Genomic DNA, 27,244 nt, shown 5'->3' with positions numbered 1-27,244 from the left:
GATTGTCTCAATTTTTAAAATGATTTTGCTTTTCCAGACGTGCATTAGACTGTAGATTATATGATAGTCTTTAAAGAAAATACAAGATTTGAATTTTAAATTCACTGAAGGCTCTTAGTACAGTCCATAATCAGCAAAATTATCACTCAACTCAGCACATTTCATCACAGCTAGTAGTCTCGTCTCATGTGAACACTCCAGTTAAAAATATTTCCAGTAAAGACTTGTAAGTGCAAAAATGTAACAACTGAAACACTACTATATATGGTATAATTAAGCACTTGTTTTTCTGCACATGACATATGTTTTCATTCTGTATTGGAACTTCAATTGGATTTAAATTACTCTGGATCAAACAAAAATGTGTTCAAAATGAAAAAGATGGCTCGCCACTATTATTAAATCATTAACTAAAAGAGAAAAATTCTGGGCTATGAAGTAAAACTGAAATCACCAGCCAAAAACTAGAACACTGATGCTTAAGTATATGGCTAGCATGTGCAGCATTTATCTTCTATTATATTTTTAAAACCATGAAATTAATTTTCCTACTGATAAAAATCATTAACTTCTATAACTTCCACTCAGCATCAACCAAAACAGATTATTTAGACATTTATGGTTAACTTCCTCACTGAAAGCAATTAAAAAATATCTATGATCTAACGGTATGTTTATTTGTATAATCTCAGTTCCACAATATTGTTTTGGCACTTTTCTTCTGACCTCACCTGCCCTTTGACTCAACAGTGAAATGGTATTTCTATAAAGCAACCTTGCATTATTTCACAATGATCATGCTCACAGTAGGTTCAGGGAAGTGTTTTAAGAATGCAGGCCCTTCATTCCCTTAGCAGGAGCACCAGCAACCAATGCTTGATTTAGGCGTGTGGAATGCGCAGTGCCTTTAATCAGAAGCAATTGCTGTTGAGTTTGCATTTTAGCAGGGACACCTTTATGAGCTTTCTGTTGACTTGTTAAATAAACCAATGAAAATTCCGAAGAGGTCAATTATATATAAATATATTTTTTTCTTCCACACATACAAATAGATAAAGATGGACCACAGGCCTTGTCTGTCAAAAGGAAGAATTTCTCATCACTGATATCCTTGAACCTGATTTGCTCCTTTCGGTCCCTGCTGCAGTAAATCTGTACAGTGTCAGCAGGTGCAACCCTTAACAGCTCAATGTCCTCTCTGCCAATGTTTGTGCATTCTATTTATTCCAATCACAGTCATGGCACTGCATTAGGCAGTGCTATGGACAGATATTAAAAAATACTGCCTTTCCATTAATTTTAAATGACCTTTTAATCTACATTTAAATTTGAATTGAATGAAAATGCATCATTTTGTCACAGAGAGTGAGAGAAAGGAAAGACTTAAAGAGATTGCAGAGAGAAGGTTAGCCTTTAGTTTCCTGAAAACTACTTTATGGAAATGCAATGTGCTTGTAAAGATGCAAGGATAAGGCAGAAATTATCTCCCCTTGTCATAAAAATATAGACAGCTTTTAGAAAACAAAGAAAAGGCATCAAATTAATGCTCAAACCTCTATAACGTGTGCCTGAACCTCTCTACCTGTCACTTGTGATGAATATGCTCTTGTGAAAAGCCAGATTATTCAGAATTAGACATCTTTTCAAACTTTCATGGTACAGGCAGGTCTCTAAGGGAACAGTAATAGTAGACCTCTGCATATAACAACAGTTTTAATGGTAAAAATTCATCAAAGTCTGTCAGGAGATATTTAATGAGTCAGTTAAGACAGGGAATAATGATTCCTAGGAATGCCACGATCTCCTAGTATAGAAGGAATTCTGTTATTTTCTTTACTAACATTAAAGGATGCAAACCTCCTCTGTCACAAAAAGGATGGAAGAGGGATATCAAAAGGATTCCTGGAATATGAAGAGGCTTCATGTTTGTATATGGAGTAAGGTAGGCAGGAAGGCACAGTAATTTTCAAAAATAAAATTTTGAAATGGAAAGCATCAAGTCAGATCATGTAGTGCTGTTCTTTTCCTTTCCTGTCAACTCTTCTCTACCTATGTATTTGTAGAGCTCTTCTCACACTTAATGATATTAAGAAATTCTTAAAAAACACCTCTGAGGTAGGGAAAACTCTTTGTGCCTTATTCACTCAGGGAGTAAAGGGCTATATATTGTAGCTATTTGAAATTAACAAAACTCCAGTGAGTTCAAGGGAACTGTGCTGATTTATTCAAGCTAAGGACACATCCTCAGATTAGTTGCCTAAGGTAATACTGGGGCTGAGATGGGAATTGAGCCTAGTTCTTCTGCACCCCATTTCATTGTTTTAATCACAAAACTATTCATTCTTCACAATATGTTTCTGCAGTTCTATCTTCGCTCTAGTGAACTGAGCATCTTTCTTTCTCACCAACCCTATTCTAAGAGGGTTTGTCCCTCATCTGGATCATTAAGGAGCTTCCAGACAGAATGCAAAAGGGAAATCTGACTTTGATGCCTTTTTGATACCACAGAGAATTGTGTAATGAGGCCCTTTTTCATTGTATTGTCTGTAGAAACTTGTGTGTTTACTTGTACGAATTACATGATCTCACATGTCTATATTTACAATACTTTTAAAATATTCTGCTTTTGACAGAAAAAAACAATAGAAATTTCCATATCTCACCATCAGTAACCTCCAGCTGAGCCTTGGCTAAAATGCTTCCAGCAACCGTCAGTGCTTGACAAATGTAGTAGCCTGCATCAGACCGCTGAATGTTGGAAATAGTGAGGTCTCCTGTTGGTGATACTGAGTACCTACTGTTGGGCTGGAGAGGCTGGTTTGGAAAGAGTAGATTCTGCAAAGACAAATCAACTCACATCAGTGCAGAACATAAACCACTTATTCCTCAGCTAAAGATACAATGATTTTTCCTTAAAAGCACTATATAAAGTTAAAAAGAAAATGCAAGTGGGGTTACAAATTTATGAACATATAAAACTTACTTTCCTGCCTTGGGCAACTTGCAGTTTAAATTAGAAACAGCACTCTGACAGCAGACAATGGTGTGTGCTGGCTGGGGAGAAATTTTCCAACAATCACACTTGAGTGATCTGTATATGTTTCACATTTATCTTCACTCTGAATTTAATAATATACTTAGTTGGCTGTCAAACCAGGAGAATCTAGTAACAAAGTAAACATCAGAAAACTACCAGGAAGAATTGAATTCTGGAGACTTGAGGGCTACTGTTTGGCAATGAATATGATTCTGAGCAAAAGAGAAAGTAAGAGCAAGGCATGGAAACAAACCTGGGAGGATGATACAAACAGGTCATAAAGTAGGAGAAGTTGGCAGAACATGAGAGCTTAAAGGAGGAGCAGCAGGAAATTAAAACTGAGATACACCAAACAAGGAAAGCAGAATGGAGCCTTAAGGGTGAAGACAAAGGGTATATATCTGATGTGGAAATCATCACAGAGAAAAATAATTTCATGTAGGGTAAGACATCATAGCACAGAACAGGGAGATTAGCTTTTGCCTTTGGGCTGGACTGGAGAAAAGAAAGATGTCAATAAGAATAACTAGTATGGATGTAGTAGTCATCGAATATGATCGAGGACTGACTGAATCAATAATACAGACAGGGACTGAAAAGGTTTTAGTGGTGAGGGCTGTACTTTAAAGGGAAAAGTTACTCCATCTGGCAAAGCGCTCAATGCGAATAAAGAACAGGAAGAGGGAGGCAAAGTGTACAGGGAGGTTAGTAGAGTAGCCCAAAGAGACAGAGAGGGGAACAGGGAAGAAATATTAAAGGGTAGTAATGAATTGGTAAGTTCCAGAAAAACAGGGTCTGGCTTAAAAGTAGAATATTGATTGAATAAGCCTCTACAAAAATACAGTGTTTGTATAAGGAATATCCCAAAACACTCTTACCATGCTAGGATAAACTTTCAGTCTTTACTGCAGCTCTGTATTGTTCTGCTTTGCTTTCTAATAATGACTCCCTACTAACTTTTAAGCTTGCCTATGGGGGCTAAAAAGATCTGCCTCTTCTGCGATGGATAGAAAATTTACAGAAAAAAATGCAGAATTTATATTTCTGCATTTACAGAAATACTTTGGGATTGGCAACCAGCAAACTTGGATTTCAAAAAATTCTGTTTGAAGTGAAAATGACACCTTTGACTCTTCATTTTTAGGAACAAAAAGAGAGAGAGAGATGCTTTAGATCAGAAACTTCCTACTCCAAGTATCCTTATAATTGTATTAACCTACTAGGCTAATTGTTACCCTAGGGTTGAGTCCTCTTCCTCCCCTTTCAATATCAAAGTTCAATAAATTTTTCAATGAAAAATTTTCCTCAAAAATCAATATGCACCCAGTTAACTTGTCAGATAAAAAAAGTGTGAAAATTCTGAAACAATTTCAGGCTACAGTGCTAAGTGGGTCTCAAAAAAAATTGCCCTGTTTTCTGAATTGCCTTGAAACTTGCATAATAACCTCTGCCTTGTGCAAATACCTACTGAATGAGGGAATTCTGAAAGCTTAGCTAAATTTTGTGAGAAAGCAGAGAATTTTGATAAGGCACACTCCACTTATCACTCATTATGCAAATGGTAAAAGGAAATGCAATGTAAAAGACAGTTCAGGATCACACCCCTGATTTTTCAGAAGAAGAAGTTGGAGATCCTCTTAATCTCTGCAATAAAAAGAAGAGTTTATCCTTTTAATCTTCAGCATGGGCCAATCTGATCTTGAGGGGTACCAGGTGCCAGCATTCCACACTTCAGTAGGAGCTGATGGGTCTCATGACTCCTTTTTTCAAGGGCCAGATAACTGTGAGTTGTGACTTGTCCTAAATTACAGCAGAACCCACTATTTTAAGGTCTTTACAATTTCACTGGATTTAACTAGCTGACAGTTTGCTCATCCAGGCACAATGGTGGCATGCTGGGTTGCAAATGGAGGGGCTACAGTCATTCCTGACGTAATATCACTTTCTTCTAGATTTATCTCGGAGAAGATTTTAATCCAGAGTGTTCAAAGATTACGCACTTTGTGCCCTGGTGCATTTCACTGGTGTGTGGCTGTCAGGCCCTGAGGAAAAAGGCTACCAAGTACAAAGGACCAGTTGTTTACGCACAAGTTGGCACAAAGATCACTCAGGAGGGAACTGTTCCCCTCTCTTCTAGCTGCTTGTGCTCAGAAACACAGGGTGGAGAAATAGACCCAGAATGAAAAATGCCCTGCAATTACTGGAGTAGGCTAACAGGACTATGTAACATTACCCTGAACACTAACAGTGGCACTGCAAATGGTTCCTTGAGTAGGAGGAGAAGCAAGCATTGTAAGTCCGTGCAACAACCTGTGGCCAGGCACACAAAGGTGAAATGTGCCGCAAGCTTAGTCAGCAATGCTTAAATTTGGCCAAAATACCGTCCTCTACACTGTGATGATGAAATACGCTGTGTGGAAACTCAGCCATTCAATGGGGAATCATGCAAAATCTGGGAAGTTTTATACTGGGGATGGCAACATTAACCTTTGTTACTTCACTGATACTCAATTAAGAATAACATTTGGGTATAATGAATCACATTGAGCTGTGTTTCAAGGTCTGATTATAAACAATGTAGGTATCAATTTTTATGTTGCATTTATTTGCCAAAAAAGAACATTCTAACCCTCAGGGATCTGGTTCTCAATATGGTAATTAATTTTCCAGGTTTGTAATTAAACAGCTTCAACATGGTACAATCAGTAGGTAATAACATTCAATTAAAGACACAAGATGCATTTTCACCTTAAAATGTTTTTACCCTTGAAGTGATACCAATGGAAGAGGATAAAATAGAGTATTAACACTTTTCAATTATGCTAAATGACTTTAATCCTGCAAATGATGTCCTACTTTAATTAGAAGCTCTTCTCTTTATTACAACATGATGGATGTCCACTTTATTAGATTCAAGTGTGACACTATAAGCTCACTTTACATAAACATTACCATGTTATTAAAGTCCTCTACAAGGAGGGTTTTTGAAATGTTTGCTAGCACATCAGTAGTTCCTACTTCAAATTCAACATGCTATTCTACTTTCCGTTTGGAACAATTTTCACCTTAGCGAGACTCACAACACTGTGTTTTTCCAGTATGTGATCCATGGTGGCTAGATTTGAAGTTCTCTGAATAATAGGCTGAAAGAAACACGTTGAAGACTAAGCTTACACTCTTATAGTAATAGTCTTGTATCTTTGTAAGTGGGAATGCAACAGAGTACAAAATATTGTTAAGTCTTGGTCTGTAACTGAACCTTTGTTCTTGCCCCTAATGACTTCAAGGTAGCTCTTTCCGAATGCGTAAGAATGCATTAATGCAGACTTGAATTCAGGATCAGGTCCTCAAAACTTACAAAGCCATTAACTGACCTCAAGAGAAGATGAAGCAGAAGCAGGTGGGGCAGATGGGGAGATCTGAGGTTCAGTTCTTGTCTCACGTTTTAACTGACTTGGTACACACAAGGTCTCCAGATGAGACAAAAAGCATCTCTGCACTGCGCAGTACAGTGTGGATATTTGAGTTAACTCACATATGACCAAATGGGAAAAAGCAGCACAGAGCTCTGAAGACTCATTTAGCCAAAGGAAAATGGCAGGCAGTATAGATATGTAGCAATGACAGGCTTCATCAGAGAACTGCAGAAGCACTGTCCTTGGACATCCAAGTTGTCCCTATTAATCTCTTCTCCTGTGCTGAACAGAGAGCAGGTGCAAAAGAGAATACAGAGCAGAGTTTACAATGTCCAATGTAACATACTTGCATGAACTGCACATGGAAAGTGAGAAGGACTGACTTCTGATGTAACATAGTGCCAGTAGAGCAACAGCAGTAAAAAAATTGTTAGGGTGTGACATTCAAATATTAAGCTATGGAAGTCAGCACTGGTCAATGGCAACATTGATGGCTATATCAGAAATTTTACTTTCAAAATGGCATTAATGATTCTGTGAAATATTTCCAAAACCAGAAATTTCCTGAAACAATTTTACTGAAGAAATCAGCTGTGTCTTCAAAACCCATATTTGTATGCACTGTGAGAATATGCCAATGCAAATCAGTTTGCTAGACGTATAACTACTTGATCATGTCTAGACAGGTTGTGAATTGTAATTACTGACTCTGATTAGTTAAAAATTGAGTCATACCTTTCCATGTTTGTTTTATCCACCTGTTTTTGGGTGCTCCAGAATGAAAAGTCTTTGAGATATATACTGTTAGTCTCTATACCTTTATACAGCACCTAGCACAAGTTACACCAACTTAAATGGCTTTTGAGTTCTTCACAGTATTAATATTTTAAAAAGAAATAAAACAAAGCAACAAATATGTTGGTAGAGGATAGTGACAGTTTAAAAGACAAGATCTCTGTGAAAGATGAAAAGAACTTATGAAAGGTAATACAGAGAACTTTCTGAAAGATTTAAACTCAATTAACTATTTAGAAAGGCTTGAAAGGCTCATAGGGTGCTTATAACTTACCTGACTTCCTTCTTTTTGCCAAAAAACAGCTGGCTGGGGATTTCCTTTAGTTTCACATGGAAAAGTCACCGTTCGACCCTGGGCTACAATCTGGTCTCGTGGTCTCACCACAAACTGTGGGGGAGCTACAATGTAAGAAAAACCGTGGTGTAAATTTAGGATATATTTCAAAGGGGAGATGAAGAATATTGAAGGAAAGAGACAACATTACATAGATTTATTTTATGCCAGAGGACATAACACCAGATATACTAATTGGGACAGACAGAATTAATATATAAACAAGAACAACAGTAACAAAAAAAGCAGCAATACCAATATATGATCTCCCCAGCTGTAAAAAAAAAACCCAAAACAAAAAAAACAAAAAACAAAAAGAAAAGCAACCTTACAAACATATTAGCATAAAGTCTGATGACAATAAATGCCAAGGAACAGCAATCAGGCCTGTATGATGCAGGCTCTGGATGAATTACTAACTTCTCCTTAAGAGTTGTTTGGACAGGTATCAGCACTCTTATACCTTTTGCACTTCACAGAGCTTGTTCTGATGGAGCTAGCACAGCTTTCTGTGCTGCAGTGTATGAATCAGAATATACACACTTACTTTTTTAGTCTTCCTCTCTAGACTTTCAAAAATGATTGAGAAAGGAGAGGAAGGTCTAGATGACAGAAGAAGGACAGAAGTCCAAGGCTCCCTCAGTCCTCTTAGGGGCAGAGTGGACAAGAAGGGAGTGAGAAAGAGGATTTGCTGAGAAAAGGAAGGCTGCTAAAACAACATGAAGTAGGAAGATCCAGATTTCATCTTGTGGAAAGACTAGAAAGAAGCAAGAGTTGAAGAGTTAGTGGGCAGCAGGGAGCAGTGAATAGGAAGGAACAGGTATTCCAGGAGATCCAGAAGAGACAAAGGAAAAAAAAATGAAGAAAGTGCAGTTAAAGTAAGAGAGAAGAACCAGGACTGACTAGGTTTTCAAGTAGATGGTGTTAACAGTATCTACACATAAGGGATCAGGATTGTTGTGGGGGACTCCCTGCTGCAGGGGACGGAGGCACCTATCTGCCGACCTGACCTCATGTCTAGAGAGGTTTGTGGCCTGCCAGGCGCTCGTGTGAGAGATGTCATGGAAAGATTGCCAAGGCTTGTCCACGCTTCGGACTATTACCCACTGCTGCTCTTCCATGTGGGCGCTAATGACACCAAGGGCAAACTGGAGACCATCAAGCAGAATTTCAGAGCTCTGGGGATGGTGGTCAAGGGTCTGGGAGCCCAGGTCATCTTCTCCTCAATCCTGCCAGTGAGGGGGATGGATGAGAGGAGGAGGAGATGGGCTTTCCAAGTTAATGACTGGCTGCGCCACTGGTGTTGGCAACAGGGTTTTGGTTTCTACAACCATGGGACCCTGTTTGAAGATCGACAACTGATGGCAAGAGATGGGATCCACCTCACGAGGCAGGGCACACGTGTCTTTGCCAACAGGTTGGCCAACCTGGTAAGGAGGGCTTTAAACTAGGAAAGATGGGGGAAGGGGAGAGTTATAGTGCCAGGGTAGCTGGCAAAAGACAGCTCAAGTCAGGATGCCTCCAACAGGTGAATGCAGCCGGGGAAGCACGCATGGGATGTGGCTATGGAGGACCCTCTTTTACCCCTCCTGGGAAACCTGCATGCTCGATCACCTCTCTGAAATGCCTGTACACCAATGCACGCAGCATGGGGAATAAACAGGAAGAACTACAGATGTGTGTGCGGTCGCAGGGCCATGATCTCATTGCCATTACAGAGACATGGTGGCATAGCTCGCATGACTGGAGTGCTGTCATGGATGGCTACGTGCTTTTTGGGAAAGACAGGCCAGGAAAGCGAGGTGGTGGAGTTGCTCTTTATGTGAGAGAGCAACTGGAACGTATTGAGCTGTGCCTAGGGGTGGATGAAGAGCGAGACGAGAGCTTATGGGTAAGCATTAAAGGGCAGGCTAGCATGGGTGACACTGTTGTGGGTGTTTACTACAGGCCACCTGATCAGGAAGATGAAGCTGATGAGGCCTTCTAGACAGCTGGAAGTAGCCTCACGATCCCAGGCCCTGGTTCTCATGGGGGACTTCAACCACCCCGATATCTGCTGGAAAGACAACACAGCTAGGCACAAACAGTCCCGGAGGTTCCTGCAGAGCATTGGTGACAACTTCTTGACACAGGTGGTGGAGGAGCCAACAAGGAGAGGTGTGCTGCTGGACCTCGTACTAACAAACAAAGAAGGACTGGTGGAAGATGTGAAGGTTGGGGGCAGCCTTGGCTGCAGTGACCATGAGATCGTGGAGTTCAGGATCCTGCGAGGAGGAGGCAGGGCACTAAGTAGGATCGCAACCCTGGACTTCAGGAGAGCAAACTTTGGCCTCTTCAGGGACCTACTTGGAGGAATCCCATGGGTTAGGGCCCTAGAAGGAAGGGGCGTTCAAGAGAGCTGGTTAATATTCAAACATCACTTCCTCCAGGCTCAAGAGCGGTGCATCCCTATGAGTAGGAAGTCAAGCAAAGGGGGCAGGAGAGCTGCATGGATGAGCAAGCAGCTCCTGGCAAAACTCAACCAGAAGAAGAAGGTATACAGAAAGTGGAAAGGGGGACAGGCAGCTTGGGAGGAATATAGGAACGTTGTCAGAGTATGCAGGGGTGTGATGAGGAAGGCTAAGGCCCGTTTGGAATTAAATCTGGCAAGGGATGTCAAGGACAACAAGAAGGGCTTCTTCAAATACATCAGTAGCAAGAGGAAGACTAGGGAAAATGTGGGCCCTTTGCTGAATGGGGTGGGTGCCCTGGTGACGAAGGATGCAGAGAAGGCAGAGTTACTGAATGCCTTCTTTGCTTCAGTCTTTACTGCTCAGGCCAGCCCTCAGGAACCCCAGACCCTGGAGGCAAGAGAGAAAGTCTGGAGAGAGGAAGACTTTCCCTTGGTGGAGGAGGAGTGGGTTAGAGATCATTTAAGCAAACTTGACACCCACAAATCCATGGGCCCCGATGGGATGCACCCACGAGTGCTGAGGGAGCTGGCGGATGTCATTGCTAAGCCACTCTCCATCATCTTTGAAAGGTCATGGAGAACAGGAGAGGTGCCTGAAGACCGGAAGAAAACCAATGTCACCCCAGTCTTCAAAAAGGGCAAGAAGGAGGACCCAGGGAACTACAGGCCAGTCAGCCTCACCTGCATCCCTGGAAAGGTGATGGAGCAGCTCATCCTGGAGGCCACCTCCAAGCATGTGGAGGACAAGAAAGTGATCAGGAGTAGTCAGCATGGCTTCACCAAGGGGAAATCATGCCTAAGCAATCTGATAGCCTTCTCTGATGGAATGACTGGCTGGGTAGATGAGGGGAGAGCAGTGGATGTTGTCTACCTTGACTTCAGCAAGGCTTTTGACACTGTCTCCCATAACACCCTCACAGACAAGCTCAGGAAGTGTAGGCTAGATGAGTGGACAGGGAGGTGGATTGAGAACTGGCTGAATGGCAGAGCTCAGAGAGTTGTGCTCAGTGGCACAGAGTCTAGTTGGAGGCCTGTAGCTAGTGGTGTCCCCCAGGGGTCAGTACTGGGTCCAGTCTTGTTCAACTTCTTCACCAGTGACATGGATGAAGGGACAGAGTGCACCCTCAGCAAGTTTGCTGATGATACAAAACTGGGAGGAGTGGCGGATACCCCAGAGGGCTGTGCTGCCATTCAGAGAGACCTGGACAGGCTGGAGAGGTGGGCGGAGAGGAACCTCATGAAGTTCAACAAAGGCAAGTGCAGGGTCCTGCACCTCGGGAGGAATAACCCCCTGCACTAGGACAGGTTGGGTGCTGACCAGCTGGAAAGCAGCTCCATGGAGAAGGACCTGGGAGTGCTGGTGGACACCAAGTTAAGCATGAGGCAGCAATGTGCCCTTGTGGCCAAGAAGGCCAATGGTATCCCGGGGTGCATCAGGAAGAGTGTTGCCAGCAGGTTGAGGGAGGTGATTCTCCCCCTCTACTCAGCCCTGGTGAGGCCGCATCTGGAGTACTGTGTCCAGTTCTGGGCTCCCCAGTACAAGAGGGATGTGGCACTACTGGAGCAAGTCCAGCGAAGGGCTACAAAGATGATTGGGGACTGGAGCATCTCTCCTGTGAGGAAAGGCTGAGAGAGCTGGGCCTGTTTAGCCTGGAGAAGAGAAGGCTGAGAGGAGATCTTATTAATGTGTACAAGTATCTGAAGGGAGGGTGTCAAGAGGATGGGACCAGACTCTTTTCAGTGGTGCCGAGCAACAGGACGCGAGGCAACGGGCACAAACTGAAACACAGACAGTTCCATCTGAACATGAGAAAAAAACTTCTTCACTGTGAGGGTGACCAAGCACTGGAACAGGTTGCCCAGAGAGGTGGTGGAGTCTCCTTCTCTGGAGATATTCAAAACACACCTGGATGCAATCCTGTGCAATGTGCTCTAGGTGACCCTGCTTGAGCAGGGGGGGTTGGACTAGATGATCTCCAGAGGTCCCTTCCAACCTCAGCGATTCTGTGATTCTGTAACAGTGTCTACACATAAGGGATCAGGAAGCACAGTCAGAAGTGAGCAGTTTCAAAAAGGGAGGTGTGGTGTGACTTGTCTGTGGATATTAATGGACAATAGGCAGTCAGTGGAGCCAATGGATGGGAGCAGGAAAAGAGAGAAAAGGAATTAATGTGCAAAAGGAAGCAGGGAAGAAGTAGTGGTGGAAGATTAGAGAGAAAAAACTTGACATGAGAGATTCTATTGAGCATGATGTGGTAAAGCAAATGACTTCTATGCATGACACGCAAACCCTCCAAACTTGTTTCAGAATTGGAGTTCACTGGAATTGGATTTATAGTATTTGGCATATCTTAAAAATGTAAGCAGCATTTCCAAATGTTTTTATCAAAAGACCATCTAACTTTTGGGAGCAGGTTGAGGAAGGAACAAGACCCATAGTTTTTCTTCTATTCCACTATTGTTTTGGCGGTTGTGGAGAGGGACGGTTTAGAAACTACTAAGCTTTCAGGTAAACAAAATTTAAGTGTTTTAGAAAACTGTATTTTCACCATTATAATTACAAAGTGTTTAATTAGGTACGAAGAGCAATCAAGCCCCAGCTTCCGATTACACCTGCTGACAGGCACAGACGCAGATCTGCCAACTGCATAGAAATGTATGCAGATTTGATGTTCTGAAATACACTTTGCAGCTTTTTCATGAGGTACTTCCTGAGGCTTTACAGATCACCAGGAGTCTAAAGAGCACAAGCTGAATAGCACTGATATAATGCACTCTAAAACAAGAATTGTAAAGCATTTGATCAGGAAGACTAGCTGCTGATTTAAAGGTGGAGGGTGAAGACAATACAAAGAACCTTCTTTCTGTCTCGTACTCCTGAACACAAGTTTTGGCCCCTCCGGAGAGAGAAGTTTCTGCCTCTTCCCAGTGCCTCAGCAGGTGTTAATCTTCTGAAAGGCTCGGGACAATGGGATTGGGCTCCTGCTCCCACACCATTTACAAACATACATTCTGAGGCTTCTATAAGAGCATAGCTGTTGCTACATATACTATGGGGTCTCAACTTGGCCTAAATTATTCCTAAAGCACTGAATTGTAGCCATGTTACTTGTTTTTCCCTCACCTTGTTTTACCCTTACCTTGTTTCACCTAGCATACCTGTATACAATCACTATAGGCGCTGGAAAGCACTAACGTGAACAACACACACACACACACTTGCTCATTCAACTACATAGGAAGGGAAAGAGAGAGAGCGAGAGCGATCTTTTAGCTGTGGATTAGAAAATGAGAATTCCTACAGGCATACCTTACACTAAGATACCTCTACAGTACTGACCACCCACTTAATAAAGGTCACTGAATTAGTTCAGTGTTCGCTGCTCAGCCACAGAAGTTCACTGCCCAGGATATTAATATACAATCAATAGCAACCTCAGGCAGAGGAGAGAGCAGAAAATCTCTAGTCTCTTCAGGTGTTATATCTGCATTTGACAGGAACTGTGCATTAGAGTCCTAGCTATATGCTGCATTATGGGTGGCCTCAAGAACATAATCTCTCTACTGTGAGGCAAAAAACATGGTGTCAGGACTCCATCCCACAGATCATGCCAAAGCATGATCAAGGCCTAAGATCACCTCCTAGGCATGCTTGGTGAACTGGGGGCATGTTAAGCAGATGGTGCTCTGAGACAGCTCAACAGAAGGGCATGGAATTTCTGTGAGCTAATCTTTCAAACCACATAGCTGAATTTATGCAGGGTACATAAGTTTAAGGGTTCGTCTGAAACCTTCTCACACACACAAGGCTGTACTGTAAGTCAATAACTCAAAGCACTGAGTAGATGTAATAGGTCTGAACTTGTTCCTGTAGTAGACCTTCCAAGAACCAAAATAAGGCAATTTGTTTAGTCAAGGCACAACAGAGACAAATCTAGTTTCTACTTACAATTTCACCTACCCCTAACTTTGAACTTACCCCACTTCCCTATGAGCAGAAAAATGATCCCTTCTTTTGCAAAAAGAGATAGGAAAAACAATAGTGAAGAAGCAAGAATTAAGGCTCTGGCTTAGTACGGATAATCCTATTGAGGTAGATTGAACCTATTACTCTATTCTCTCCCTGCCAGGCACAAAGTCCTCTCCAGCATTCTGCATTCTAGATGAACAGGAGATCCATGGCCTTGTAACTAAAAGTATAGATTTCTAAAGACTCAGGTAAATAATGATTTATGGTTACACACAGATCTGTTTCCTAGCTTTTCTCTGCAACAATGACTACTAGAAATTCACTATATAAAAAAAAAAAAAAACTCTGAGAGCTTTAATTTAAACATAATCTCATGACCTCAAGAGGAGCTGGCTTTTAGTAGTCACTACTTATAACTAGAGCACAATGCCAACTATTCCAGGCAAACTATTTAATACTATAACTTTAAAGAACTTAAAAAGATCATTTAAAAAAAATAAAGCCTTCTATATATTTTTTATTTATTTGAAGAGAGGTTGAAATGAAAGCCCCATTTTGTTCCAGTTTGTTGTCATATTCAGCTATAGCTCCATTAACAGACATCCTCTGATAATGCTATTGTCTACAGAATTTAAACAATATTTTCACTGTATCAGTTTTATCTATCATATTCCAGTTCACTAATGCTAATCGACAACTGACAGTAACAGTTAATACTTGCAGGAAAAATTCTTGGTCAAATATAACTATCAAAGCAGTAAGACTGCCTTCATCCCCAGAGAATGTGACCCTGTTTGGAGACAGCAAGGCTTCTTTGACAGAATAAGCACCTGGGCTGTCTTCAGTTTTACTAAAATCTGAGCTAATTATCTGTACATATACATATAGATGCTCTTTATAACAGTAAATAAATATCATTATTCCCATTTTGCAAAAAGGTTAACTGAGATAGAAGATCATGACTTGCTCGAAGTCCAACATCAATAGAACGAGGGACAAAACCTAATCCAAGTCATAATTGTGTCTCTCAAAGTGGGTGAATTTTAAAAATATTTTTAAAAGGTACAGTAAGAGAAATAATAGCAGGCTTGAAAGGCTTCAGCTGTGAAAGTTATGTACTAGTTTAATGCTTAATTCAATCTAAACATTAAGGAGATTAGAAAAATCTGTTGAAAAGACTGTTATGAAGCATCAAACCAAGTGTTGTGCCTATCAAACCATTACCCTTCATTGTTTCAGATGTAACATTAACTGGATTGGAATAAACAGAGTGGAAAAACTCTTGTTTAATTGACATTTGAAAGTCAAAGACAGTGGTTCTAAAAGGGAATATATTGTTTTGATTCTAGGGGACTAGACAAAAATATGAAAAAAGAACAATTAAGACTACAGACCTAGTGCACTTCTATTGAAACATTTTTTTGAGAAATTTAAATACAGTACACAGTAAATTAGATTTGATTTCTGGCAAATTATGCTTTGATACTGCATTCAGCAAGCACTGGCTTCAATCAATGTCACACTAAAGCTCTGTTATGCTAACAGCAGCTTGTGAGGGTGAGCAGGATGATATGGAAATCAGATGGTTGAACAAGATAGAAAGCATAGGCCATGTATGAGGTGGGCTTTGAGATGAGGGGATGGGGGACCCTAAGGTTAATCACATCATGTTCAGAACTGTTTTTACAGCACAGAACAGTTTTCTACAGAGAGAATTAAAATGGAGATAGCAAAGCCGCAGTTGTGAACATTAGCTACATTGCTCAAAATGGTAACAGTGCATTCTGTTGCAGTCTTTATAGATGTTGGTGTTATGCATGCTGGATGGATTGTTTATTCCTTTAATAAATGTGTATGAAGGTAGCCTATGGTCAAGCATTAAAAAGCTTTAGAAAAAAAAGAAGAAATGAATATTGCAAAATATTTCAAAGGAATTTCTCAACTCTTCTCCAGTCCTCATAACTAGCAGAATTAATCTGTTGGGATAGATTGCAAGTCATTCATTTCTTTCCCAGTAGCACTACTGAATATTATGGGTTACGCTGAGTCACTCGGAGCTGATAAAGCTGCTGCTGTAGAAAAGCCTGACTGAGTCAGTGAACTCTGGTCACCTGATAAGAAATGTTGCAGAAGATGAACCAGAAGAGGATGGGAAAATTACCACAGGAAAATGTGATTTTATAGTAAAAAGTACAATGACCCCACATGAAGTATTAGTAACATCTTCTTCCAGTGATGCAGTTTTTTAAGCTGATCTTGTGACTTGTGGTTCACACTGAAATCAATGATCCTAAGGGAATTTTACTATCAGGACTTGCTCACAGCAGCTCCTCCAGTCCAGGTACCCTGGGGTGCATACATTATATTGCTGTGATTTTAATTAAAAGTAGATATTGTAGCAAGTTTTAGTCCAATATTGCTACTGCAAGCAGAAATGGAAATGTAACCACAGCAACTAATGTCAGTGGAATTTCTGTTGTCATTGTTCAGGTTTTTCCTAACATCACCAATTATCTACAGCAGCCACTATGAGACCAAAATTATTTTACGTAATCCAGACAGTTTTCAGATAACAATTTTAGTAATCTTTTAATTGCATGTACTTAGATAAAAAGCCTTCACATACCATGGCATATGAGACTTTATTCAAAACTCACTGAAGTTGTTAGGAATTCTCCTATTGGTTTATGTGGTCTTTGGATCAGACTCATAAAAAAATATTATATTACAGGAAAAGAGGGACAGCAACAAATTGCTTACACTGCAGATTTGATAACCTTTAATTCCAACTAATTTCAGGTGCTAGTCAACCGTAAATCAAATACATTTAGGCAAGCTATCTTATAAAGATGAGTGCCTCAATTTAAACTGAAATTGTTTATTATCCATAAACATACTTCTGTGACTGGCTGAAGAAGGGGCAAGGGGAAGGATGGTGACTTATAAACCTTCTAAGCAGATCTCAGATGATGCTCACTGATGAAGAAAAAGGTTTGAAGAACAAGCAGTAACATGCAGGTTGGCAAAGCATCAAGATTCTGTAAGACTCAGCTCTGCTTCCACCAGGGAAATCCCAGCCTAATATTCCCATCTACACTGCAGTCTTTTTCAGCATGGTACATTTGCAGAGATAAGTTTAATTTCAGAATAATCTTTTGAATAGTCAAAATTATACCTGGTACAATATTCAATAGCTTCACTTGGAAGTAAGAAAGTCAGTTACAGTGACGACATACTGGTGGTGCCTTCCCCAAATTGTCTTCTGAGTTCTGGATCCCTGTCAAGGTCTCATATGTCTTTTGCAAAACCCTCAAAGACTTGAAACTGGATAGCTCACTGCTCTTCTCAAACCTCCATTGCAGTGACAATATTCATGCGGACACTTCAGCTGGTTTTAGACGCATTTTGGTACTTTGGGCAACATTACTGACTCTTCATTCTGGAAGCTTTCTTCCAGAGATCAAACTCACTTTCAGCCTTACCAAATACAGATCAAGACTTGCCCCTAAGTAAAGATGTTTACATGGAGGACAGCGAAGTCCCCACAGTTCCAGAGGAAGTATTATATATTTTAATAGGGAGGTAACCCTTGACATGGTCTATGGAGTAGGACTAATTTGTAGGACTGCTTTGCTGGTTCCAGAGAAAATGGATTAGAAGACAGCTGAAGGCAGTACAAGAATTTCTGAAAGAAAGGTAATGCTCCCCTACCTTTGTGTGCCACTGATTAAATTTGTCTAAGAGCTCTGGCAGATACTGGACTTTCGGATGCTGTAAGACACTACTTACATACTTTGCTGTAGCAGTATTTGCCCCTTGCATGGCATAAGTAACCAGGCTGCCAAAAAGTGCAGCTATGGCAGTCTAAGAGTTGTGAATCCCTGGTGGAGTAAATAGAGGAAAACAGATAAAGATTTCCACTCTCGAACACTGGACACCTTGACTGAGTCAGTAGTTCTTTTCTCAGAAGTTCAGATATTGTTGACAGCTAGGGACCCTGACACATGCTTCTTGGGAAACAAAGTTATTACTTAACTGTTAGTTATGACTAATGACAGATCAAGGATGAAGCCTCTGACATGGGAGGCATAATAGGGATCTGAAAGGGTGACAGCTTATGTCTATTATTTCTTATCGGAGGATAAACCAATGGAAATTTAGGATGGTCATTTTCTTTGAAGTGAAAAGAATTCCCAATCTTATGGTGAACTCCACCTTTTAGCCGAATCCACAGACAGGGTAGGAAGCAACTTTTCAGCATGGGAGTTACTATAGAGTTACCTAGGAAATTAGTTTCCTTTTTTTCTCTGCCCTATCATGTTAGCATACTCATAATTGTAGTCACTAGTCTGTACGAGTACAGTTGGACATTGAAACAATTGCATGGATCTAATTTTATGGAAAGTTTGTTTTCTCATTAACTATGTTTTCTTCATTGTTCATTTACAGCGTTGTTGTTCTTCTATGATTTAACATTGACACTACTTCAAAATTAATTTTTATATGCCCTGCACTGAGAGATCAACTACAAAAAATCGGAAGCAGAGGGGCAAGAAGGGAGACCCTGCAGGGGGTCAAATGCAAAGGAAACACTGGGGGAGAAAAACGAGGATACAACAGGGCAGAGGCAGAGGGCAGGGGGAAGTGGGGCCTCAGCAAGGTCATTATCAAGACCAAAGGGATCCTGCGGTAAGTGTCCTTCACACTGTTGCTGACTGATGGGAAGTGAGAAATCCTTCTTTTTTATTTTCTATTTGTTTGCTGTTTTCAGATGAGCCATGTGAAAACACAACAGTGTGAAAAGATCACACGCTTCAATCATCTGAAAACACTAAACCATTTTTGGTACCTGGACTAATTGCTTTAATCTTCAATTTAAATTCAGGTTCTGAATTTCACATATAACAACATTTTTATCCTTCAGTTGCTCTGAAACACTGAAGCAGATAATCTCCGAGCGTGTGGGAGCCCAAGGATTTTTTTTTCTATGCAAGAGGGCAAAGAAGGCTAGAGAATCAATAAATAAAAAACCCTAACTGCCCTGTATATTTTCACATAAAATCTCTTTTTATCCCTGCCTGGCCTAAAAGAAAGAAGTGGGCTAAATCTGCACGGTGGAAAAAGAGGCATGAGATAAACAAGCATGAAAGAGCAGGTTTGGTTTATACTCAGAGTTTCCCTGTCAATTTCAATTAACGTAACTGCCAACTTGTATTTATCATTTTTACAACAAAGTTGAGACACAAAGAAAAAAAAATACTACTGACAACTTGGTCCTCCTTCTTCCTTGGGATTAATTTCAGTAAAATAAAATTATGAAAACAATTATAAAAAAATCTCTGTCTCCTACATAGCAGAGAAGTCAGGCATCTACATTTTTCCCTGTTTCCATTGCTCAGAACGCATCAGCAGTACCGTTCCTGGTCTCTCCTCTTTTTTTGACACTACATTAAAACATTAAGTTTAAACATCTGGTCTGAGTTTCATCTCAGCATTGGACTGTAGCCTGCTGTTATTTAGTCATACCTCTCTCTCTTATTATATCTTGTCCAATCATCTCTTTTATGAGGCTCTTGTATCTTGCAGATGCTCCTGGAAATTCCCTTCTGCATAGTCCTTCGTGGAGTTTTGATATACATAAAGAGAGGTAGCACTGATTCTGGCTGTCCAATGCATCACATTATTCAGGACTCTTTCTTCTCTAGACAATGTTTGTTTTTTCTGTTTGTTTGTTTCCTTTCCCCTCAAGTGTCTGAGATTCAGGATATACCTTTTGCTCAGATCAGTTTAAAAAGATGCACTTTCCTAAAATCATAACACTTAAGTCTGCTTGCTAATGTAAACTGTATCATTAGGGGATGGTTCGTGCTCCTGTAACTTCTGTGAGTTTAGCAAACAAAACAAATTATGCCAGCAGAAACACATGTAATCTGCTATGATTCCTTTTGTCATGGGAGATAGCAGCAGGGTTTTCTGGTAATGCGTTTTAAAAAAGCAAAGGCATACCTCTCGCTGATATACTAAGATTTCATCAAAAATAATGAGTGTAATCTGGTTAGCTCCTTCAAAAAAACATGAATTCAAATGCAGTGAGATGAAGAGAAGATCTAAGGAGATGATGAGAAGATAAGAAGCCTACCTATAATGAGAAGGATGAAAAGTGCTTGATTTGTTTACCCTTGGAAAAAAGGAACTGCTGAGAGGAGATATCCTGCTCAATTTAGGCTACTGGAAAGTGAAGAGAGGAAAAGGAGTGAGGAAGAAAAAACGACTGTGCTAATTAGCAATGCTAGCATAGAGGGAACGAGACATAAACTAGTTTTGCTGATGAATAATATTAAGGTCATATCCAGCCTGTAATAATATGACAGCAGTACAAGCTTGCACCAATTGAGCAAAGAGGGTAAAGAGAAGAGTGAATGGATTAATGCATAGATTTTCACACTTCTCTTGAAGGAAAAGTAACTATTTTCTCCTTTTAAAAAAAAGAAGGGAAAAGTTTTGGCGGAATAACAGATCAAAAGACTCTTTTCATACACTAATCTTCAAAGACTTATGGAGCGATTCAGAATCCACTCAAGAAAACACCTCCCAATTTCAGTAGAAATAATGGATTCAGATAAGTTCAAGAAAGATTTACGCATTAAACCTCACAGAACTTTTTTACACCAGAGTTCAGCAATCAAAAATGAGGCCCTTAATCACTTTCTGCACTTGCTATGGTGGACTTTCTGTAAGAGAAACAGATGAGTATGGGCACATATTTGATACCAGTAGTGGTATGAGCCAGTACTGAATAGCATGACTTGCCAAAACTTCAAGTACATATACTGCCATCTTTCATGTTTATCACTGAAAAAGAATTTTCTGTCAGAACTTCTGTATTTCTGTTTTGACCACTCTTTGGTGTACCCCAAAAGACTCAGAATTGCTGAAAATGGAGCCAGAGCACTGTGGATCAGTACTTTAATGTTTGGTAGTTAACATGCTCTATCTCATCTCTCAGTGCCGTTCTGGCCCATATGTCATAACTGCTCTATTACTATAATAGCTTATGTCCTTACACAGATTCAAGCACAAGTTCAGCAAGTTTTGCCAAAGTACAAATGCTAAGGATTTAGGATTTTCAAACAGGTCTTTAAAAGGCTAAAAAATGCCAGAAAAATTCAGTTCCATATTTTAATTTGTTACTGGTATACAAAGAAATATGCAGTTCATTCCACAGCAATCTCTTCTCTTTAATCAAAAGCATTTATCCATTGATAAACATCAAGGATGTATTGTTCATTAATTTAAGAAAGAAACAAATCCTAAACCAGTCTGCTGGTGTCCTTAACCTCTTCCAAAAATCTCTATAGCTGGCAGCAGCAGGCAGACAGCCAAAATGCCACACTTTGATATAGATAGATTTCTGCCTCTGAAAGCTGGCACAGTAGTGCCAACCATGATCAATTCTGTCACACATCAATCACCATTTCTGATATTGTTGTATAAATCCTCACAGTCCCAAGTGAAGGTGATATTTTTATGAATATACTAAAAATAACAGCATTCATGCTATATAGGTTTTCCTGCAAGAAGAGTGAGAGAGAAATGGAGAAGGATAAAGAGAGATCTTTCTCACTTATCATCTAAACAAAGTAATTTCAAGCTACAAAAACTAATACGATTTTTTTTTAATACAGCTCTTTCTATTTTAGATGCTTTGTGCTGCACAATTCTTGATAGACCCGTAAGCCATGCCAGGTGGATTTAGGAGATGAAAACTCCCCAGAGCAGAGTACAATGCATCATATAGTTACATTTCACTTAAATATGTTTAGACTCTATTTAATCAGTATGAAATGTGGAAAATGGATAGTAGGTGTCTTATCTGTTTGTCTCTTTTCCAACATAGAAGGGAACTGAAAATTTTTTTTAACTTTGTTGTTGTCTCCTTACCTCTTTAGTTAATCCCAAATACTTAATTTCTATCCAGGTTAAAAAAAAAAAATCCAGCTATTTGCTACACAACACTTCTTTCTGGGGAAGATGAGTCATTGCATACGACAATAAACAAACTTGACTCAATATAATGCAACTGAAACAGAAAGAACTGTATTATCACTTGCATATAGTTGGAATTAATTTGAAATCTGAGTACTCTGTCATCTGAATAACTTTTTAGGTGATCAATAAGAAGGTAAAAAGCATCAGACACAGCTGATCTTCTCTTTGAACTTCACTTTAAGTTTTCCATCTCAGAGCTGTTTAGCAACAGCTTTTGAAGAGCTGGTGAGTGATACTTTTAGGTGGGGTTATATGAAACTTTTGGGGTCCTCCCAAGATTACTGCTAGTTTTTACAGCTATTCGTCTGTACAACTGCCATAAGAAATACAGCAGGATGAGAAAGCGTGAAAATATTAACTTGTCTGGAAAATCCATCTGATGAGTGAAATAACAGTAGAAATACTCTAAATAGGGAAAAATACCTAGTTTCCTAACCCATCTGTTGTAATTCCTATAGGAAAGCTTTTCAAAAGCTTATTTATAAGAGAAGATCTATTTTAGAAATGGGCAACACACTTATTCCTAGCAGCAAATCAAAACATGATGAGTAATCTGGTATAGAGCTGTTAAATTCACCAGCTGCCATCCACCTCAGGCAGAACCATACTTCATTTTGTATATGCAGTATATACCACATGCTAATAACTGCTTGTACCAAAGATGGCCATTGGCAGGGATAATCCCACTCCTAAATTTTTCACTCAAGCTGAAATTTAAACAAAAATGTCAAAACCTAACAGTATATAAATATTTGAAGCATTCAGGTAAAAGCTAAATAGAAAATGAAAATAATTCAGTTTGCAATATGATTTGTAATCTTGGAACATTAAAAATACATTTCTCTATTCTTCAGTGATCGGCCATCCAAAGAAAATGGTCTGGTTTTGTTTAAAACACAATAAAGACAAAACATGTCTGCTTTGAAATGGAGATAGAGATGAAAACTATAAGCACCCAGATAATTCTGAGGGGGAATGAAAGAATATAAACTTTTAAACTATAGACTGTTCTCTGCAGTTTAAGATACACATAAATATGTTAATGCACTTCTGTTAAAACAACATCCTCCTAGACAGCAGTGAGTGTAATAACATTAACTAATGCTAGCTTTAGTTTGTTTTCTATGATAAGGAGGAGTAATTTTTGCTCTGTATTCCAGTTAACTTCCTAAACAAAAAATGCTACAAAATCAGACTCACTCCTCTTTTCAAATGATGATTTTAACAGAACACTTTTAACAGAAGACTGGGCTTTTTGGTGGGGAAGTGGTGATGGAGAGGGAAGTTGCTTTGTTTTGCTTTACCTGGCTTTAAATTTTCAACAGGATAGGTAGCCACCTGCTTTGCCTACTCTTAAAGATGAATGAAAATCTCCACTGTGGACATGGCAAACTGGAAACAGAGATATGAACTGTAGAAATCAGTTTCATTTCAGCTCCTTAAGCAAAAAGCAATAAAGACATACACTGTCATGAGGAGACCATTGCCTTTTCTAAAGGCACAGGATTAGATATGAGCGATCCAAATAAAGTGATCTGCTCATACACCACAATCACTATATGTACATCTATATGGAAGTTCTATATGTTAAATATATTTAGGGTTAGATTTACTTAGTTTACAATCTTTCCACAATTCACAAAGCTAATCTCTAAATTAAGTAATTTGATAAAGACCACATGCCCATAAAATAATTATTTTAAGACCAACCATGCTAATTTATATTTTTCTGAATAAATCATAAAAAAGAATAATTTTCTGTGTACCAAATGTTCACTTGTAACAAAATAAAGTAGTTTAGGCAGGGCAAATGTCAAGCTGACCAGAGCTGGTAACACAAAGGAATCCTATACTTGGATGTAAGTAACTTAAGACCAGGAGTTTCTGTATAAGCTTTGGAGATGGAATCATGCATGACTCAAGGGCCTCAAGAGTCTTAAAACAGAGATTCAGTGTTTTGAAATGAGACACCATCAGCACTGCAAAAGCCTATTATTTTCTCGCGACTTTTTCAGTCATTTATTTCATGCAGCATTTACAGAGCTTGAAACAGCCTCTACTTTGTGATTTTTTCTTGTCTTTCTTTTAAGAGTGAGCAATGAGAAAAAATACCTATAAATAAATTACTTGCTGTCTTGTAGCATTTTTTAGTGATTCAAGAAGCACATTTTATTATTAGCCATGAAAAAAAAACTCTCTCTAACATGAAAGATTCACCTTAAAAATATACCATATTCATTTGTTAAGCAAGGAACAATTTTTCTACAAGCTTACTCAAGTTTCATGCTGATATAACCCCTAGGAATTAATTTCATGAGAACTAATGTAATCCCAAAGTAATACAGTAGTGACTCAAGTATAAAGCTTGCTAGCGAAATTCCAAATAGTGTAGAGTGAATTTTCCATTCTACACAGGCAGTTTTCTAAGGTGGATAAACCATGCCATGACTGCAGAGGTAGTTGGCTTGGCTCTACATCCACTAGTTCAAGCAAGCTAATAAGCATGGGATCACCTTAATTCTGTAAACAGTAGCCCTAATCTGGATTTTATCTTTAAATTATTCCAACTTCTCTTCCTCCAAACCCTTAACAGTGGAGAACAGAGACAAGTTCAAACTCATAAGCTTTAGTCAAACACATCTCTAACATAACTTTTGACTACATAAAGAAAGACCAACCCTCCCACCACCAGCAATCTCTGTTAACACCAGTACAGACTTTTCATCCTAATCCAAAGAATGAGAGCAACCATATTATTATTCTAAAAGATACATCTAAATACAAGCTTTAACAATCATAGGAACAGTGCAACTGGTTAAATTATTCAGAAAATCCATATAGGCACAGAGTAAACATCCGTGAATAGCAATTAAATAATTTCAGCTACTGACAATTGCAATTTTTCCATTATGCTCAGTTAGATTTTTATAATTTTTTACAAGTAATTTCAAAGGCATAGGAAGGAATTAAATTTTCACAGTGGGAATTCAAAATCCAGAGACTGTCTTCCTCTGGACTTGTAATGCAAAATAGTGTGCATCCTACACAGTGCATTCCAAAATGCACTCCAAGAATTAAGATGACCCAAGGACAAGAATCAATCCTTGCAATGATGAACTTTCTTAAAAAGCACGGAAATCTACTCCATCCCTTCTTCAGTTTCAGGACTATTTTATTTCAAAAATCTTCAAAAGATTCAAGAAAGGACATGCAAAACCCGTGCTTTTACTGTTATGCAATAAAAGCATAATGAGCTGATCATTTAGGGCCTGATAGAAGCTCACCGAAGTCAATACAATCCTGTCGGTTGATTTCAATGGCTTTTATATCAGGCCCTTAAACAGACTCTTAAAAATGACTGAATTAGTGATTTTGGTGCAATATCACCACACCCACCCAATTTTACTGACTGGTATTTGTTGGTGATTTGGCAACGTGACATAGCAGAAAATACAAAGTTTAGAAATAGCACTTTGTCATCAAAATCACTTGCCTGGTGTTATAAAATTAGCATTATTAAGCACTGGCTGCTAGTTTAAGCCAGTCAAATGCTGTTGCAAATGAAAGATGAAGCATTGCATGAAGCCATGCTAAAATGGATAGAAGGATGGTTACTTACCAACAGGGCGAGCTGTTGACATTACAATGGTGTAGTGAGAACATAAAAAAGAAATTAAAAAAAGAAAAGAATATCTGTCAGAATGCATGGCGTGTAATGTTACGTTAAACTATGGATAGTACCATGATTGCTAAACCCTCAAATGACAGCCTAAGTAAAATGTTCACTGCTATTATTATTATTGTTTAGTCACGTGTCACTATTATTACATTTATTGGGCATAGCAGCTGAACAAGTTGGCTGGAACTATTCTCTGAGAAACACTTTTACTAACTTCACATGTCATCATCAAGTATCATTGTTAATGCCTGATAGAAGAAAAATTGCTTTGCATTAGCACAGGCTTCTAGATCCTGATGAAAACATCAATTTAAGCCACAGACTGCCAAATGTCATGCCAGATGCAAGGCATTTGCTTTCTGAGTCAAATACCAATTGAATTTTAAGCATGGCCAGTCAGTACAGCAGTAAGGGCTACAGAAAGCCCAAGACAGTTTTTCTCATTCAATAACAGGCATGAAAGTGTATAGCACATTGCTTTCTCCTCACTGACAGGGCTGATGAAAATACAACAAATAGGCTGAAATGGCCATAGGGATTTCAACTCAGAACCTCCCAAATTACTGCTTAGATAACTTCTACTTCCTAAAAAAATTGCTGCTGAATGATCGACAGGTTAATTCTGTTTCAGACTGATATCAAGATTGAAAGCTGCTGCTGCAACAAGTGATTTCTCGATTATAGCCACAGCCCTTCATTATACTTGAGTTGGGGAACAGGGCTGTCAGTCCCTCTGTTAATAAAATACAGATATCCCTTTCAGAAGAGCTGAGAAGTCAAACATAAAATTCACTTGAGATTGAACCAGGTAGGTGAAACTTCCCTTATTTTAGCGATAGAAGGAGTTACTCACTTTTAAGAAACATTATTATTATTTTAAGAAGTTAACCAGCTTTATATGCTTATGTGCAGATTAGGGCCAACATTAAGATATGCAGATTCCTAGGTAACATAGCATGCAAGGACCTACTCAGTCCTCACCCTTGCTTTGCCATACCCACCTCCTTTAACTATTTCAGACTTGCTGCCTTTCGCATGCATCATGCATTTTAGGATTTTGTGGCTTCTAGCATTATGATATCTTCCTTCTTCCACAGAGAGAAGGAATAAGAGCCATGTGCATCTTTCCAAGAGAAGGCATGAAGGCTGAGTCACAGAATTCAAATTCTGTTATCATTTGTGACAGTGCAACTCGAGCTCCCTGCCTGCATCCTCATCCCCCAGTCTGAGAAGATGGAGCCATGGGCTAAGGAGCTGAGGGTTACGCTGTTGTTACCAAGTTGTGCAGATGTAACTACAGGACACCCCCAAGGACCAAGGCACCCTCCAAGTGGGTGATGAAGTGCTATCACTTTTTTTTTGTCCTCTGCATGAATACAGTGCAGTTTCAGACAAAACTCGCACAAGATTGAAAATTCAGGATTAAGGCTTTCTGTAATTAAAAGGGCCATTGCTCCTGGCCCTTTTAAGACAACAGGAGTTTGCCCAGTCCTTTGTTGGAAGAAAATTCGG

The 27,244-nt window shown here is 39.4% G+C and overlaps 1 protein-coding gene across 1 annotated transcript in view; it reads right to left on the bottom strand.

Moving 5' to 3' along the window:
* Positions 1–27,244, bottom strand: part of ROBO2 (roundabout guidance receptor 2) — a 477,419-nt gene that overhangs the window by 100,062 nt on the left and 350,113 nt on the right. Inside the window, exons 7-9 of the mRNA XM_067299835.1 lie at positions 19,265–19,273; positions 7,523–7,647; positions 2,664–2,835 (exon numbers count right to left, since the gene is read on the bottom strand). Coding sequence (XP_067155936.1) covers positions 2,664–2,835; positions 7,523–7,647; positions 19,265–19,273 — 306 coding nt within the window. The remainder of the gene's footprint in view (positions 1–2,663; positions 2,836–7,522; positions 7,648–19,264; positions 19,274–27,244) is intronic.

This window comes from Apteryx mantelli, chromosome 1, assembly GCF_036417845.1.
Source record: "Apteryx mantelli isolate bAptMan1 chromosome 1, bAptMan1.hap1, whole genome shotgun sequence".
In the NCBI taxonomy this organism is placed as follows: Eukaryota; Metazoa; Chordata; class Aves; order Apterygiformes; family Apterygidae; genus Apteryx; species Apteryx mantelli.
Note: the sequence above shows the minus strand (reverse complement) of the source record. Positions and strands in the feature narration are given on the sequence as shown.